The sequence below is a fragment of the Nicotiana sylvestris genome, chromosome 4, assembly GCF_000393655.2.
Source record: "Nicotiana sylvestris chromosome 4, ASM39365v2, whole genome shotgun sequence".
Taxonomy (NCBI): domain Eukaryota; kingdom Viridiplantae; phylum Streptophyta; class Magnoliopsida; order Solanales; family Solanaceae; genus Nicotiana; species Nicotiana sylvestris.
Genome location: NC_091060.1, coordinates 486957 through 502672, shown reverse-complemented (window position 1 = coordinate 502672; position 15716 = coordinate 486957). Strand labels below are relative to the sequence as shown.

The 15716-nt window shown below is 36.1% G+C and overlaps 1 protein-coding gene across 1 annotated transcript; it reads left to right on the top strand.

The window, feature by feature from the left end:
- Positions 1-3717: 3717 nt before the first annotated feature.
- Positions 3718-13845, top strand: LOC104241728 (sodium/calcium exchanger NCL1-like). Its single transcript, XM_070171686.1, has 9 exons — positions 3718-4168; positions 10616-10816; positions 10898-11079; positions 11213-11355; positions 11723-11969; positions 12158-12309; positions 12593-12830; positions 12936-13259; positions 13428-13845. Exons 1-9 carry the CDS (start codon positions 3772-3774, stop codon positions 13656-13658), a joined length of 2115 nt encoding a protein of 704 aa, XP_070027787.1. The 5' UTR covers positions 3718-3771; the 3' UTR covers positions 13659-13845.
- The last annotated feature ends 1871 nt before the right edge of the window (positions 13846-15716 follow it).

The window sequence follows — 15716 nt, the reverse complement described above, 5'->3', positions numbered from 1 at the left end:
GCATATGCAGTAGGAGATTGGGTTTATGTCAAGTTACAACCTTATAGACAGCTCTCTCTCAAGTCACATGGTTATCAGAAACTCTCACCCAAGTTTTTTGGTCCTTTCAAAATCATTGCTAAGGTGGGAGCAGTTGCTTACACCTTGGACCTGCCTGCTGGTACAAAGATTCATCCCACTTTCCACATCTCCCAACTGAAAAGGAAGATTGGATCTCACTCAGCCACAGTTACCTTACCAGTGGTGCTCTCCGATGAAGGTCATGTTCTATTGGAACCTGAAGCTAAACTGGATAGGCGCATGATTCAAAAACATGGGCGTGCTGTTTCTGAGATTTTAGTCAAATGGTTTAATGCTACTCCTGAAGATAGCACCTGGGAAGACTACTATGTCATGAAGCAGAGGTTTCCTTTATTTGATCCTTGAGGACAAGGATTGTCTGTAGAGGGGGGTAGTTGATACGATCCTATTAGCTAAATACCCCATTAGCTAAATCAGTTAGGAGTTTGTTAAAAAGTTGTTAGAAACTCACGTGAGTTGCACGCGCTAGGCAGCTGAAGGAAGGGGAGTTCCTAAAGTTAGTTACAACTAACTTTCCCGCCCTCCTATATAGATTGAATTTTCCCCAATTCTGTAATTTCTCATGTAATGTTTGAATAAGAATTCTATATTCTTCTCATCTCTCTCTCTCTCTCTTCAATTACTCAGAACTCCATTGTTGAGTTCTAATCGAGCACACTGTTCAAGGGCAATTCTCCATATTTGCCCTTTAGGTGAGCTTCTCCTTCGTTTCTTAGCTGGAATTCAGTTGAGTTCCTATCACAACACCATTTGATGTAAAGCATAGTACCTTCGGTAATTTTAAATATACTTACCTTCAGTCATCATGGTTTTCAACTTAAAGGACTTTTGTGTTTGACGTCAACGTAGAATATGACAAATCTTATGCAAACAAATACTTGGCAGGGAAAATTCTCTCTGAAAAAGAATTAATAGATCAAAATTGGGTCGTCTTACCATTACCTATACTCAGTTTCGTAAAATCCAACAGAAGTTGAAATTGATAGAAAGCCATAATGCCATGCCTTTCACTGTTGGAGATTTTTCAATGAAGCTTGGGACAAAGACAGCACTGCAATGCCGCCGATTATGGCGGAATCTGTCGGACGGGGAGAGGTTTTTGATCGGGAAATTAAAGAGGGGGAACTAGCAGTCAAAAAGAGAGAATCCAAATACATACAGGTATGTAGTTTCGAGAAAATGACAAAATGGTCCATTATGTTTGAAGATCGGTTCATAGTCGCCCTTTAAGCATGTACTAACTACTAAATAGTCTTGGTTTTTTAAGTTTTCTATAAGTTGACAATAATGGCCCCTTATGTTTGAAGATAGGTTAACAATAGTCCTTTAAGCATGTACTAGACAGTTTTGATCCTTTAAGTTTGTCAAAATCTAATACTTTTAGTCTTCATCAACAATTTATGCTCGACAAATATTTAACCTTAAACATGAGGAAAGTGCTATCAAATTTCAAAAAATATAGTATAAAAATTGCACTAGAAACTAGAAAGATACTAAAAATAATTAAAAAATCCAAAATTGCCAAAAAAGTCCCATTAATTCACAAGTTGGTCGTCCTCCTAGTTTTTGTCATTTTCATCGTTGTCACTAAAATAAATTAGTAACCATAATATGAATAAACAAATAAGAAGTAAACGTCAAGCAATGTGATAAACAATGCAACTTACACATTAAATTTGCATACAGCTTATGCCGGGATAAGTTATGCTGGGATTAGTTATGCTAGGATTATTTTCATCCATTTTTTGGTATGTTGTATTGAAAATGACAATTGCATAATTTTTAAAAAGAAGGTATAAGTTATTCCAGTGCTAATTACCCCACCCTCTACAAGGTATAAGTTATCCTTGTGTTAATTTTAATCCTAGAATAACTTATACCTGATTAGCTAATCAAACAAAGTATTAAGGTGGTATTAAATTTTTATACCAACATCATACCTTCTTATACCTCATATCAAATGACCCCGTAATGTACCTTATATTTTTTTATTCTGCACCCGATTTTTACTCTAAATCATATTAATTTATCATGATTAAGTCATTTAATATTGTTATAATATACATTAATTAACTTTAATTAATTGATAAAACTCTAAATACTTACACATATTAGTTTTGCGTAAGCACCAATCAAAAGGGTTCTTTCGTTTACTTTTTTTTTTCTGTGATACCCAGACAAGTGGGTTTGATGAAGCCAGCTAAAGATTATGGTGTTTGATTATTTCTATAAAATATTTAGAGTGGTTACCAGAAGACCAAATAAATTAAATCAACTAGTTACTGCTAAACTTTGTTACTATTTAAATATTCTTGGAGGCAATTGATCTAACCACCGAGTGAAAGATGATTTCGTGGACACATTTAATTTTCTGATTTTGATGAATTAATGTATTTTGAAATCTTATTTCCATGACAATAATTACAACAACAACAACGATCCAGTATAATCCCACAAGTGGGGTCTGGGGAGGGTAATATGTATGCAGACCTTACCCATACCCGAAGGGTAGAGAGGCTGTTTCCAAGGCAATAATTAAATGGTGGAAATTAAGAAAGAACAACGTTGGACCAAGTTGTGTACTAGGAATCAAAGAAATCCTATAACCTAATTGTCTTCGAATTAAAACATGTGAGAGATCATTAATTAAATTATACTATTATAGCTAAACCATTAATCTCATGCGCGCGTCACCACTCTTTGTCCATTATTAACCACATTTTGCACCACCAACTGGAAGGAAATTAATATTAATTCTAGCACCTCCACTTGACAACCATACTACTATATGAATATTCAATTGTGCTACTTTATTTATGTTCTCACTAAGTCTTCAATTATTCATTAAAATAATATAGACCCTAAATTTTCGGGTCTTAATTAAATATTTTTTTATGGACAAAATAAAATATTATGATGATGCAACCTCCTTATGTGAGCATGATGTCCTATTCAATTGTACTTTTATTTATGTTTTCACTAACCGCTTGTTTGGATGGTTGTTACTTATTGTATTATTATATCGTATTGTTACTTTAAATACAATATTTGTTTTGATTGTTAGTAAAAATTTATCGTGTCGTTAAATTCGTCGTTACGTAACGATGAAATGTGTCACTTTATGTAACGACCGATTTGGTGTGGTCGCATCGTTACCTTGTCTTTTTCTCACAATCTCGCCCTTCAGTATTATTAAATAATTTTATTTTATTATTTACCCTACCTTTTTATATAGTAATTTTACCCTGTATGATAACTTTTATTTATAACATTGCAAGTTTATTCTTCATATTGTTGGTGCGTGATATCATGAAACGATAGAAAACGACACAATCTATCCAAACATAGTATTCATCAAACAATACAGTACAATATAATACAATACGATACGATACGATACGATACATTATAAAACGATATGTAACAACCATCCAAACAATCTGTAAGTCTTCAATTATAACCTAAACAATATAGACTCTAAATTTTCGAGTCTTAACTCTTAATTAACTACTATGTTTTTGGTGGACAAAATAAAATATTACGATGATGCAACCTTCTGATGTGAGCATGATGTGCTATTCTGCAACTTCACTTCTCCAGTTGAGTACAATAAATATTAACCAGTAGCAGCTAAGAAGTAATAAACATTGAGGTTCATAGTTGCACAAAATTTTCTTCATTTTCTCTACAATGGCTAGCTTTTCTTTCTTCTTTATTACAATCTTGATCTTTGTTTTTCCCATTATTGAAGGGCGTATTCTGAAACTTGAAGGTTCAGAAAGTACTCAATTGATCTCAAATGGAGTTGAACAATTCAAGAATCAATCAGATTATCTAATTCTAGGCAGCTCAAAGGCAATTATAACTTCAGGGGATGAATGTAAACATATATATGGTTTCTTTCCATGTGCAGAAAATATTGGAGGGTACATATTCATGATTTTCACATTTCAGTACTTGCTAATTCTTGGTGAGAAAGTACTGTCCCAAGGAAGCAACAGGCTCTTTAGTATTCTTGACACTGGAATTTTTGGTGCAAGTATCTTTCCAACCCTTATAACTTGGCCAAGAATTGTTATGGCGTTTGGTAATTATCTATTCCTTATAACTTTTTTTTTATCTTTCCAAGGAAATGTTCAAGTACCATAAGTATTTCATAGGATCATAAAATATTATATCAGTACAATTTAACTTGTTATAGCAGGTTATTATCCTATTTCACATGTTACCATATCAAGTTTGCTCTGATCAATGTTTTAAAAGGCGTGGACATAAGGCGAGTCCTTTTACATGTGCCTCAACAAGACGTAAGCCCCGAGGCATGGGGCGTAAGCCCCGAGGGTATTTAATTTTTAATATTTTATAAAATAATATAATTACAATAAATATTTATAAATAGGTAAAATTGCATAAAAATTAAAGAAAACTATAAATGTGTTATATATATGCTTCATCCCCACAACAAACTAGTCAAAACAATCTATTATACGCTACTTACAAACACAAGTAACTTGAGTGGAAAAGAATAAAAATTTTTACATGAAAGAACAAAAAGGATGACTAACTTGCAATTTGAATTTTGAACTTGCTACTATGAAATAGAATGTAGTTCTCTTTGTATTTGTAAAAAAAAGTTTGAATATTCGTTGATTCTGGGAGATATTAGTATACTAGCGGATAAGATAAAGAATTGAGAAAAATCATAAATTAGGGCTTCAATTAATAAAAAAAGGTCTTGACTTTTAAATTTAATATATTTAAGTTCCTTTTTCAAGTTTTCGAGTAATTACAAGTTGATTTTTGAGAATCTATCTATATAGAATAGGAGAAGCAAAAGCACTACATTAAGACAAGTGTCTTAATGTAGTAATTAATATTTATTAAAATAATATGATATATTAGATCATAGTTTTATAAGATTAATATTCTGTCAAATTATCCGCGCATCGTGCGGGTTCTAACACTAGTTTGGGTATTATATGAAGGACTTATTTAACAATTTTTATTTTAATTTTAAAAAGTCTCTGGGCTTATGCCTCACTACAAAAACGTGGCCCGAACGCCCGGGCGTACGCCTCTTGAAACTTTCGCCCCACACCATTGTCTCGGGGCATTTTTGGTGCGCCTCGCCCCGAAAACGCCTTTTAAAACACTGGCTCTGATGACTTATTGTTATAAGTTAACTAAAATAGTCACATTGTCAGTGCAGAGAACTTGAACTGTTATCCTTATAAGTAGCATGTTTGATCCACATCGTCTAGCAATTGTTAATTAGTCCTTCTCTCATCAGTGGCGGAGCAAGCAATATCACTAATGATGTTCAAAATTATAAAATATATGTAGCAAAAGTAATGTTTGACCTTATATACATAGTATAATTTTCGGACCACGGGTGTGTTGAATTTGGCAAATTTTTGTCCCACATCGGTGGGCTCTTAAGTTTTGGGGGGATTTTCCCCTTATAAAAGAAGACTTAATGTTTAGGATTTATACACACCTCTCATTTGCCTTCTCATCTGTTTAAGGCATTTGTATCTTCTCTCTTTAGTATTATTTCACTTGTATTTTTGGAGTGAAATAAAATATTGGTTGTGTCCGAGGAGTAGACAAAATTAGCCGAACCTCGTAAATTCTGGTGTTCCCTTTATTGTTGTTTTATTGTCTTATTTATTATTTGGTGGCTGTCATAATTTTTGGTATAGTAGTTGTGACTTATTCACACTATATACATTTGGCTTCCGCAACAATTGGTATCAGAGCCAAGGTACTGTCTAAGTATGCTCTGTGGTTGCAGCATAGTCTGATCTTCCACATCAGAAAAGATTTATCTTGGTAACTGAGTCAAGGTTCTGTCTGAGTATGCTCTGTGGTTGCAGCTTAGTCTGATCTTCTACATCAGAAAGGAAATAATCTTGATTTGTGTCGTCAGCTATTAAATAATATTTGTGTCAAATATGGGAGACAATAAACAAGAAGAATCTACATCAAGTGTCAACAATACGTCATCATTGGCATCTTCGCTTATGACAAGAATTGTGTCAAATGCGAAATTTGCGGTAGAAATTTTTGACGGGTCCGGACATTTTGGGATGTGGCAAGGCGAGGTTCTAGATGTCCTTTTTCAACAAGGGCTAGATCTGGCCATTGAAGAAAAGAAACCAGATGTTATTGGAGAAGAAGATTGGAGAATTATCAACCGTGTTGCTTGCGGTACCATTCGATCCTACCTTGCTAGAGAGCAGAAATATCCATACACAAAGGAAACTTCTGCAAGTAAATTATGGAAAGCACTGGAGGATAAATTTTTGAAGAAAAACAGTCAAAATAAATTGTACATGAAGAAGAGACTGTTTCACTTCACCTATGTTCCTGGTACCACGATGAATGAACATATCACCAGTTTCAATAAGTTGGTCACAGATTTGCAAAATATGGATACAACTTATGATGATGGTGACTTGGCCTTGATGTTGTTGGCGTCACTTCCTGATGAGTACGAGCACCTTGAAACTACTCTACTCCATGGAAATGACGAAGTTTCTCTCAGAGAAGTTTGTTCGGCTTTGTACAGCTATGAACAAAGAAAGCGAGAAAAACAGAAGGGCGGAGAAGGAGAAGCACTATTTGTGAGGGGTCGTCCTCAAAATCAAACGAGGACAAAGAAGGGAAGATCCAAGTCAAGATCCAGACCCAGCAAAGATGAATGTGCCTTTTGTCGAGAAAAAGGGCACTGGAAGAAAGACTGTCCGAAGTTGAAGAATAAGGCCAAATATAATAATGGAAAGGCCATTATGGATTCAAATGTAGCTGATTGTGATGATTCAGACTTCTCATTAGTTACAACAGAGTCATTAACATCATCAGACATATGGTTGATGGACTCGGCTTGTAGCCATCATATGTGTCCCAACAGGGACTGGTTTGTGGAATTTCAAGAAGGAGAATATGGAGTCATCCACACAGCGGATAACAGCCCTCTTACCTCATATGACATTGGTTCAATACGATTAAGGAACCATGATGGAATGATCAGAACATTGACAGATGTTCGATATGTACCGGATTTGAAGAAGAATCTCATCTCTGTGGGAGCCCTAGAATCAAAAGGGTTCAAAATCATTGCAGAAAATGGAGTGATGAGAGTATGCTCCGGTGCACTAGTGGTAATGAAGGCTAATCGGAAGAATAATAATATGTACCGCTATCGTGGCAGTACAGTTATTGGGACAGCGACAGTGACATCCAGTGATGACAAAGAAGCAGAAGCAACCAAGCTATGGCACATGCGCTTGGGACATGCTGGAGGAAAATCCTTGAAAACTCTATCAGATCAAGGATTGTTAAAAGGAGTAAAGGCTTGCAACTTGGAGTTTTGTGAGCATTGTGTTAAAGGGAAACAGACAAGGGTTAAATTTGGTACAGCGATCCATAATACTAAAGGCATTTTGGATTATGTACACTCTGATGTTTGGGGTCCTTCCAAAACACCTTCATTGGGTGGGAAGCACTATTTTGTAACCTTTGTTGATGATTTTTCCCGAAGAGTATGGGTGTATACAATGAAGAGCAAAGATGAAGTGTTGGGAATTTTTCTCAAATGGAAGACGATGGTGGAGAATCAAACAGGCAAGAGGATCAAGTGTATTCGCACAAACAATGGAGGTGAATACAAAAATGATCATTTCAATAAGGTCTGTGAAAATGATGGCATCGTCCGACACTTCACTGTTAGACATACACCACAACAAAATGGAGTGGCAGAACGTATGAACCGGACCTTGCTGGAGAAGGTACGGTGTATGTTGTCCAATGCTGGCTTGGGCAAAGAATTTTGGGCTGAGGCAATTACATATGCATGCCACCTCATTAATCGTCTACCATCTGCTGCTATTGATGGCAAGACACCATTTGAAAAATGGTATGGAAAACCTGCTGTAGATTATAACTCTTTGCACGTGTTTGGCTCAACTGCATATTATCATGTGACGGAGTCAAAATTGGATCCAAGGGCAAAGAAGGCTATTTTTATGGGAATTACTTCTGGAGTCAAAGGATATCGCTTATGGTGTCCTATGACAAAGAAAGTAATATTCAGCAGGGATGTTACCTTTGATGAATCTGCTATGGTAAATAAGGTAACAGAAGATACCAAACAAAATAAAGGTGCTTCTAAGCAGGTGGAGTTTGAGGGAAAATTTATTTTTCCTACACAAGAAGCAGAGGAGGAAACAAATGAAGATTACCCTCTGGAAGGAGAGCCAGTAGAGGAGATTCCAACTCAGGAACCTCAACAACAACTTGAATCAATAGCAACCAGCAGGCCAAAAAGAACAATAACGAAACCTGTTCGTCTCATAGAGACAGTTGCTTGTGCAACCTCAATTGTAGCTGATGATGTTCCTACCACTTATAAAGATGCTGTCCAAAGTTCAGAAGAAGATAAGTGGAGGATTGCCATGAATGATGAAATACAGTCCCTTCATCAGAATCATACATGGAGATTGGCCAATCTCCCGAAGGGAAAGAAAGCAATTGGGTGCAAATGGGTATTTGCAAAGAAAGAAGGATTTCCTAACCAAGTAAATGTTCGCTACAAAGCAAGATTGGTGGCCAAAGGATATGCTCAAAAGGAGGGAATTGATTACAATGAAGTGTTTTCTCCAGTTGTAAAACATTCCTTCATTAGAATTATGTTGGCTTTGGTAGCACAATTCAGATGGATGTAAAAACTGCGTTTTTACATGGAAACTTGGAGGAGGAAATCTACATGACTCAGCCAGAAGGATTCAAAGTTGCTGGAAAAGAAAATATGGTGTGCAAACTTGAAAAATCGTTGTACGGATTGAAACAATCTTCTAGACAATGGTACAAGCGATTTGACGAGTTTATGTTGCGGCAAGGGTACAAGAGAAGCAAATACGATCATTGTGTGTATTTGCACAAGCTTAAAGATGGTTCCTTTGTATATCTTCTCCTATATGTTGATGATATGTTGATAGCTTCCAAGAATTCGGAAGAAATTGATAAGTTGAAGATTCAACTGAAGAAGGAGTTCGAGATGAAGGATTTGGGTGAGGCAAAGAAAATTCTTGGCATGGAGATAATTAGAGATAGACGTTCAAAGAAACTCTGTTTATCTCAAAAGGAATATTTGAAGAGAGTACTTCAACGTTTTGGCATAGATGACAAGACTAAGCCAGTTAGTACTCCACTTGCTTCCCATTTTAAGCTAAGTACTACTATGTCGCCAATGGATGAAGCTGAACGAAAGTATATGTCAAAGGTACCATACGCAAATGCTGTTGGTAGCTTGATGTATGCAATGGTTTGCACAAGGCCTGACATTTCACAAGTTGTTGGAGTTATTAGCAGATATATGCACAATCCAGGGAAGGAGCATTGACAAGCTGTGAAGTGGATTTTACGGTATATTCATAATACTGTAGATGTCGGGTTAGTTTTTGAGCAGGAAGACAATCAGTCTGTAGTTGGATATTGTGACTCAGATTTTGCGGGTGATCTAGACAAACGAAGATCAACTACTGGTTATGTGTTTACTTTTGCAAAGGCACCAGTTAGTTGGAAGTCTACTTTGCAGTCAACAGTTGCTTTGTCTACAACAGAGACAGAGTACATGGCTATTACAGAGGCTGTGAAAGAGGCAATTTGGCTTCAAGGATTGCTAAAAGAGCTTGGTGTTGAACAAAAGGGTATCACAATTTTTTGTGATAGTCAAAGTGCTATTCAATTAGCGAAGAACCAAGTGTATCATGCAAGGACGAAGCACATTGATGTTCGGTATCATTTCGTACGAGAAATCATAGAAGAAAGTGGAGTCACAGTGAAGAAAATTCATACTACGGAGAATCCTGCTGATATGCTGACAAAGGTGGTGATTGCGGTCAAGTTTCAACATTGTTTGGATTTGATCAACATTGTTGAAAACTGAAGATTGAAGATGAAGACACAATCAAAATTTGTTATTGAGAGAGAATTGAAGATGTGGAATTTTGCCAAGGTGGAGATTTGTTGAATTTGGCAAATTTTTGTCCCACATCGGTGGGCTCTTAAGTTTTGGGGGATTTTCCCCCTATAAAAGAAGGCTTAATGTTTAGGATTTATACACACCTCTCATTTGCCTTCTCATCTGTTTAAGGCATTTGTATCTTCTCTCTTTAGTATTATTTCACTTGTATTTTTGGAGTAAAATAAAATATTGGTTGTGTCCAAGGAGTAGGCAAAATTAGCCGAACCTCGTAAATTCTAGTGTTCCCTTTATTGTTGCTTTATTGTCTTATTTATTATTTGGTGGCTGTCATAATTTTTGGTATAGTAGTTGTGACTTATTCACACTATATACATTTGGCTTCCGCAACAGGGTGTTCAACTAACAACCTGGTTGCAGCTCTGCCCCTGCTTCTCATCCCTTTAAGCATTGAAACAACATGGCTACATCTCTAAATTCAGTAGGGGATTTAGCCAATTCTTCCTTTTTGGAAATTATATTCTAACTAGCTAGCATTTGGTTTTTCAGTATCTGGACTTGTGATCAGTAGAGAGCAAGCTCAACTATCGGTATCTTCTGCACTCGGTTCGAATGTTGGTTCCAGTGTCTTGAATCTTACTGTGCTCTGGGGCATATGTGTCATACTTGGGAGACAAAACATCTCAGGAAATTCAAATACACAAAGTGCAGACTCATCTTCTTCTACTTTGAAAATGAAAGACTTAAAGAGTATGTTAATTTCCTTTTCATACTAAGAAGTTTGGAAAAAGATACAACTAAGCATCATAAGAATGAGATCTTTCTTTACAGGTACTGGAATCATAACAAATGATCTAACTGGTTATATAGCCGGTGTCATGTTTCTCTCCCTTGCACCATTCATAATAATGCTATTCATCGATATCATTAGTTCATCAGTGGGAAAGCGCATCACCATTCTTGTTGCTCTCATAGTATCAGTCACATTGCTGCTGTCATATTTCGCATATCAGGTGATCAACAACCTAATTTTATGGTTTATTATCCAATACCACTTTATTTATTTATTACTTAAGGTCATATAAGTCACTCTTTTATGTACTTCATGTTATAATAACATGTTTGTTTATGTTCTGATATATATAGATGTGGAATCCATTGATTCAAGAAAAGTGTTTAGAATATATAAGATACGAAAACCTGGTGAAAGTATTTGTGGAGCATATCCAAAGGCAGGCAAGAGGAAATCTCTTTAAAGATGGACGTCCTGACATTAACGTGCTCAAAGGGTAACATTTTTTGACACCCTTAAATAATGAGTTAAATCTACCACCCATACTTTTAAGTCACCTGGAAGTGTAAACATCTTCCTTTTTACACATCACTGTGTAGAAGTTAAACTCTTATGAAAAGTCTTGTTTCCTCATATATTTACCAAGACTTACAGTTAATACTATCTTGAGCCGAGGGTCTATCGGAAACAACCTCTCTACTCCAGCGGGGTAAGAGTAAGGTCTGCGTACACACTACCCTTACCCGTGGGATTTTACTGGGTTGTTGTTGTTATTGTTGTTGTTGGCGTACAGTTAATACTACAATTCATTTAAAGTAGCAGCATTTTGATCTATTTAAGTCAAGATAATTTCACTCGTGCAGATTATTTACCAAAGCCGACAAAGATAGGAGCAACTCCATAACACTCACTGAACTAGAAGAACTGGTAAACCAGCTTGAATCAGGAAAGGTTAAAGTGGACAGTAACTTTGCCCTGTCAACACTGTCAAGGATATTCGACAAAAATGGAGATGAAAGGATAAATGAGGAAGAGTTCATTGAGGGATGCAAGAAGTTGATACGGGAATCCAAGGGCGATTCCACCTCCATCAAGAAATATTTTGATGAGGCAAAACAAATCTTCTTCTTTTGCTCTCTTTCACTAATATAGACACTAGTGACTCTATCTGTGACAAAAAGAATTACTTTTAGTTAGTCAAAATAAAAGGATGTTGATAGGAACAAGGTGGAATATGATCATAATTTGAGCTAGTACTATGTAAAATGATTAATTTTGGCAACTCCATATATATGCAGGTAGTTAAGGCGTACACTGAGGGACAACAAAAAGAAGTAGTTAAGATTCAGGAGCTCATGCCAAGAGTTCTCACACAAATACAGAACCAGGCAATTGAATCCGAAGGCCTTTTAAAAGATGACGGTAGCCCCAACATAGAAGCTATTAAAAGGTAATGTTTGTTGGATTTTGCATATGTTACTAGAATAATAAGTAGTCTAGTTGTAGGAGAACTCTTTGTTTGAATTTAACTTTAGTTAGATAAGTTTAGTTTAGATATTTTAGGCTTTTGAATTTTATTCTACAGATTTTCTGTTTTCAGAGTAGGCTATTTAAAGCCCTCCACGCTTAATAAAATTCAAGAGAGAAACTTTCAATAAATCTTCAGAGGAGAAATTTCACAAGCTCCTAAGAATCAATGTCTCATTAATCCTTATCATCTGATCGTGTTACAGGCTCTTCCATAAGTTAGATGATGATCAAAACAGTTACTTAACACCATCAGAACTGGAGAAACTAACGGAAAATGTCAAAATCAGAGAAGCACATCTAGATCACCAAGGCTCTATCGAGGAAATCATCAAGGATTTTGATCAAAATAAAGATAACAAGATCGACGAAAATGAGTTTCTCGATGGTGTGAAATATTGGCTTCGTAATGCCAAGAGGAGTACCGAAGAACTTCAGGATAAAGTAAAATATATTACTAACTAAATAGTCCTATATGTCTTGTGTCTGATGTATATATGTACAAGATATTTTGACAGCTAGAGTTTGTTTTGGAATTTATTTTTGCAGATGATATGGGGAGAAGTCGACAAGTTCTTGGATGAGGCTAAAAGAGAAAAACATAAACGTTTCGACTACTCTTTGGTGTTGAAAGGAGCATTCTGCAAGTCTGTGCTGCAAGTGATTTTGGGCACTGCTATATTAACATTGTGTGCTGATCCACTCATGGATAATATTATACGACTGGCAAATGCAATTGGCATGCCTTCTTTCTTCCTATCATTTATCATAGTACCTCTGGCTATCAATGCAAGAACTGCAATAACAGCAATAAGTTTATTATCTTCAACAAGCCAGCAGAGTTCCACAACTTCTTCTTTGACATTTTCCGAGGTCTACATCTCTTCTCCTCTATCTCAAATTCTCCAACACAATTACTATGTTCAGTAGAATTTTTTCTCTTTATTTTCTCATGAAACCTCCGGCAGAGTACTTGCTTTCTTTTTTATTTGTAATTTTGTGTTGACAACTCTAATATTATTTCATTTGTTTTACAAGCAGATATATGTCCGAGTAATCTTGAACAACATTATGGGGATGTCAACAGTGTTATTTGTGTTGTATGCAAAGGACTTAACATGGGAGTATTCAGTTGAAGTGTTGACATCTATGGTGGTTTGTGCTGTAACCGGCCTTTTTGCATTCGTCCGCACAACCTATCCACTTTGGACTTGTATCATAGCTTTCCTACTTTATCCTATCTCACTTGTACTGCTTTATCTCTTCCATTAATTGCATCTTGTATTAAATCCTCTAATCTCAAAGTTATTCAACTCATGAAAGTGTTGATAGCAACATATGTATGGTGGTCTTGAGTTGTAGAAGGCCTATTTGCATCATCCCCACCACCTATCAAATCTCACTTGTACTGCTTTACATTCTCCATTCTTCAATAATAACTGCTTGATGCTGTAATTTAGATCCACTAGTCTCAAATTCTTTTATACTTTTTTGTGCTTATAAATTTTTAAGTTCTTGTTCTTTCAGGTTTTGCCCACACTAACTAACTAAGCATAGCAATTAGTGAGCAAAGGAGACCAGGCCATAGGGCAACAAACTAGAGAAAATAATAGGGCGTCATTATCTTTTGATTATTCTTAAATGTAGACTAGGCATTTGTGATATTTTATCAACTCATTCATAGCAAAATGAAGTGCCAAATGTATAGTTCAGGAACATACTGTGCTAGTAGTTATTGTTGCGGAAGCCAAATGTATAGAGTGTGAATAAGTCACAACTACTATACCAAAATTTATGACAGCCACCAAATAATAAATAAGACAACAAAGCAACAATAAAGGGAACACCAGAATTTACGAGGTTCGGCTAATTTTGCCTACTCCTCGGACACAACCAATATTTTATTCCACTCCAAAAATACAAGTGAAATAATACTAAAGAGAGAAGATACAAATGCCTTAAACAGATGAGAAGGCAAATGAGAGGTGTGTTTAAATCCTAAATATTAAGCCTTCTTTTATAGGGGGAAAATCCCCCCAACCATTCTTTTGCCACCGATGTGGGACAAGATTTCTGCCAAACTTAACAAATCTCCACCTTGGCAAAATTCCACATCTTCAATTTTCTCTCAATAACAAATTTTGGTTGTGTCTTCATCTTCAATCTTTAGTGTTCAACAATGTTGATCAAATCCAAACAATGTTGAAACTTGATCGCAGTCACCACCTTAGTTAGCATATCAGCAGGATTCTCCGTAGTATGAATTTTCTTCACTGTGACTCCTCTTTCTTCTATGATTTCTCGTACGAAATGATACCGAACATCAATATGCTTCGTCCTTGCATGATAAACTTGGTTCTTCGCTAATTGAATAGCACTTTGACTATCACAAAAAATTGTGATACCTTTTTGTTCAACACCAAGCTCCTTTAGCAATCCTTGAAGCCAAATTGCCTCCTTCACAGCCTCTGTAATAGCCATGTACTCTGCCTCTGTTGTAGACAAAGCAACTGTTGACTGCAAAGTAGACTTCCAACTAACTGGTGCCTTTGCAAAAGTAAACACATAACCAGTAGTTGATCTTCGTTTGTCCAGATCACCCGCAAAATCTGAGTCACAATATCCAACTACAGACTGATTGTCTTCCTGCTCAAAAACTAACCCGACATCTACAGTATTATGAATATACCGTAGAATCCACTTCACAGCTTGCCAATGCTCCTTCCCTGGATTGTGCATATATCTGCTAATAACTCCAACAGCTTGTGAAATGTCAGGCCTTGTGCAAACCATTGCATACATCAAGCTACCAACAGCATTTGCGTATGGTACCTTTGACATATACTTTCGTTCAGCTTCATCCATTGGCGACATAGTAGTACTTAGCTTAAAATGGGAAGCAAGTGGAGTACTAACTGGCTTAGTCTTGTCATCTATGCCAAAACGTTGAAGTACTCTCTTCAAATATTCCTTTTGAGATAAACAGAGTTTCTTTGAACGTCTATCTCTAATTATCTCCATGCCAAGAATTTTCTTTGCCTCACCCAAATCCTTCATCTCGAACTCCTTCTTCAGTTGAATCTTCAACTTATCAATTTCTTCCAAATTCTTGGAAGCTATCAACATATCATCAACATATAGGAGAAGATATACAAAGGAACCATCTTTAAGCTTGTGCAAATACACACAATGATCGTATTTGCTTCTCTTGTACCCTTGCCGCAACATAAACTCGTCAAATCGCTTGTACCATTGTCTAGAAGATTGTTTCAATCCGTACAACGATTTTTCAAGTTTGCACACCATATTTTCTTTTCCAGCAACTTTGAA

Coding starts and splice junctions, on each gene's coding strand:
- LOC104241728 (XM_070171686.1), top strand. CDS start 3,772: ATGGCTAGCTTTTCTTTCTTCTTTATTACAATCTTGATCTTTGTTTTT. Junction 10,817..10,897: donor GAAAATGAAAGACTTAAAGA/GTATGTTAATTT, acceptor CTTTCTTTACAG/GTACTGGAATCATAACAAAT. Junction 11,970..12,157: donor TCAAGAAATATTTTGATGAG/GCAAAACAAATC, acceptor ATATATATGCAG/GTAGTTAAGGCGTACACTGA.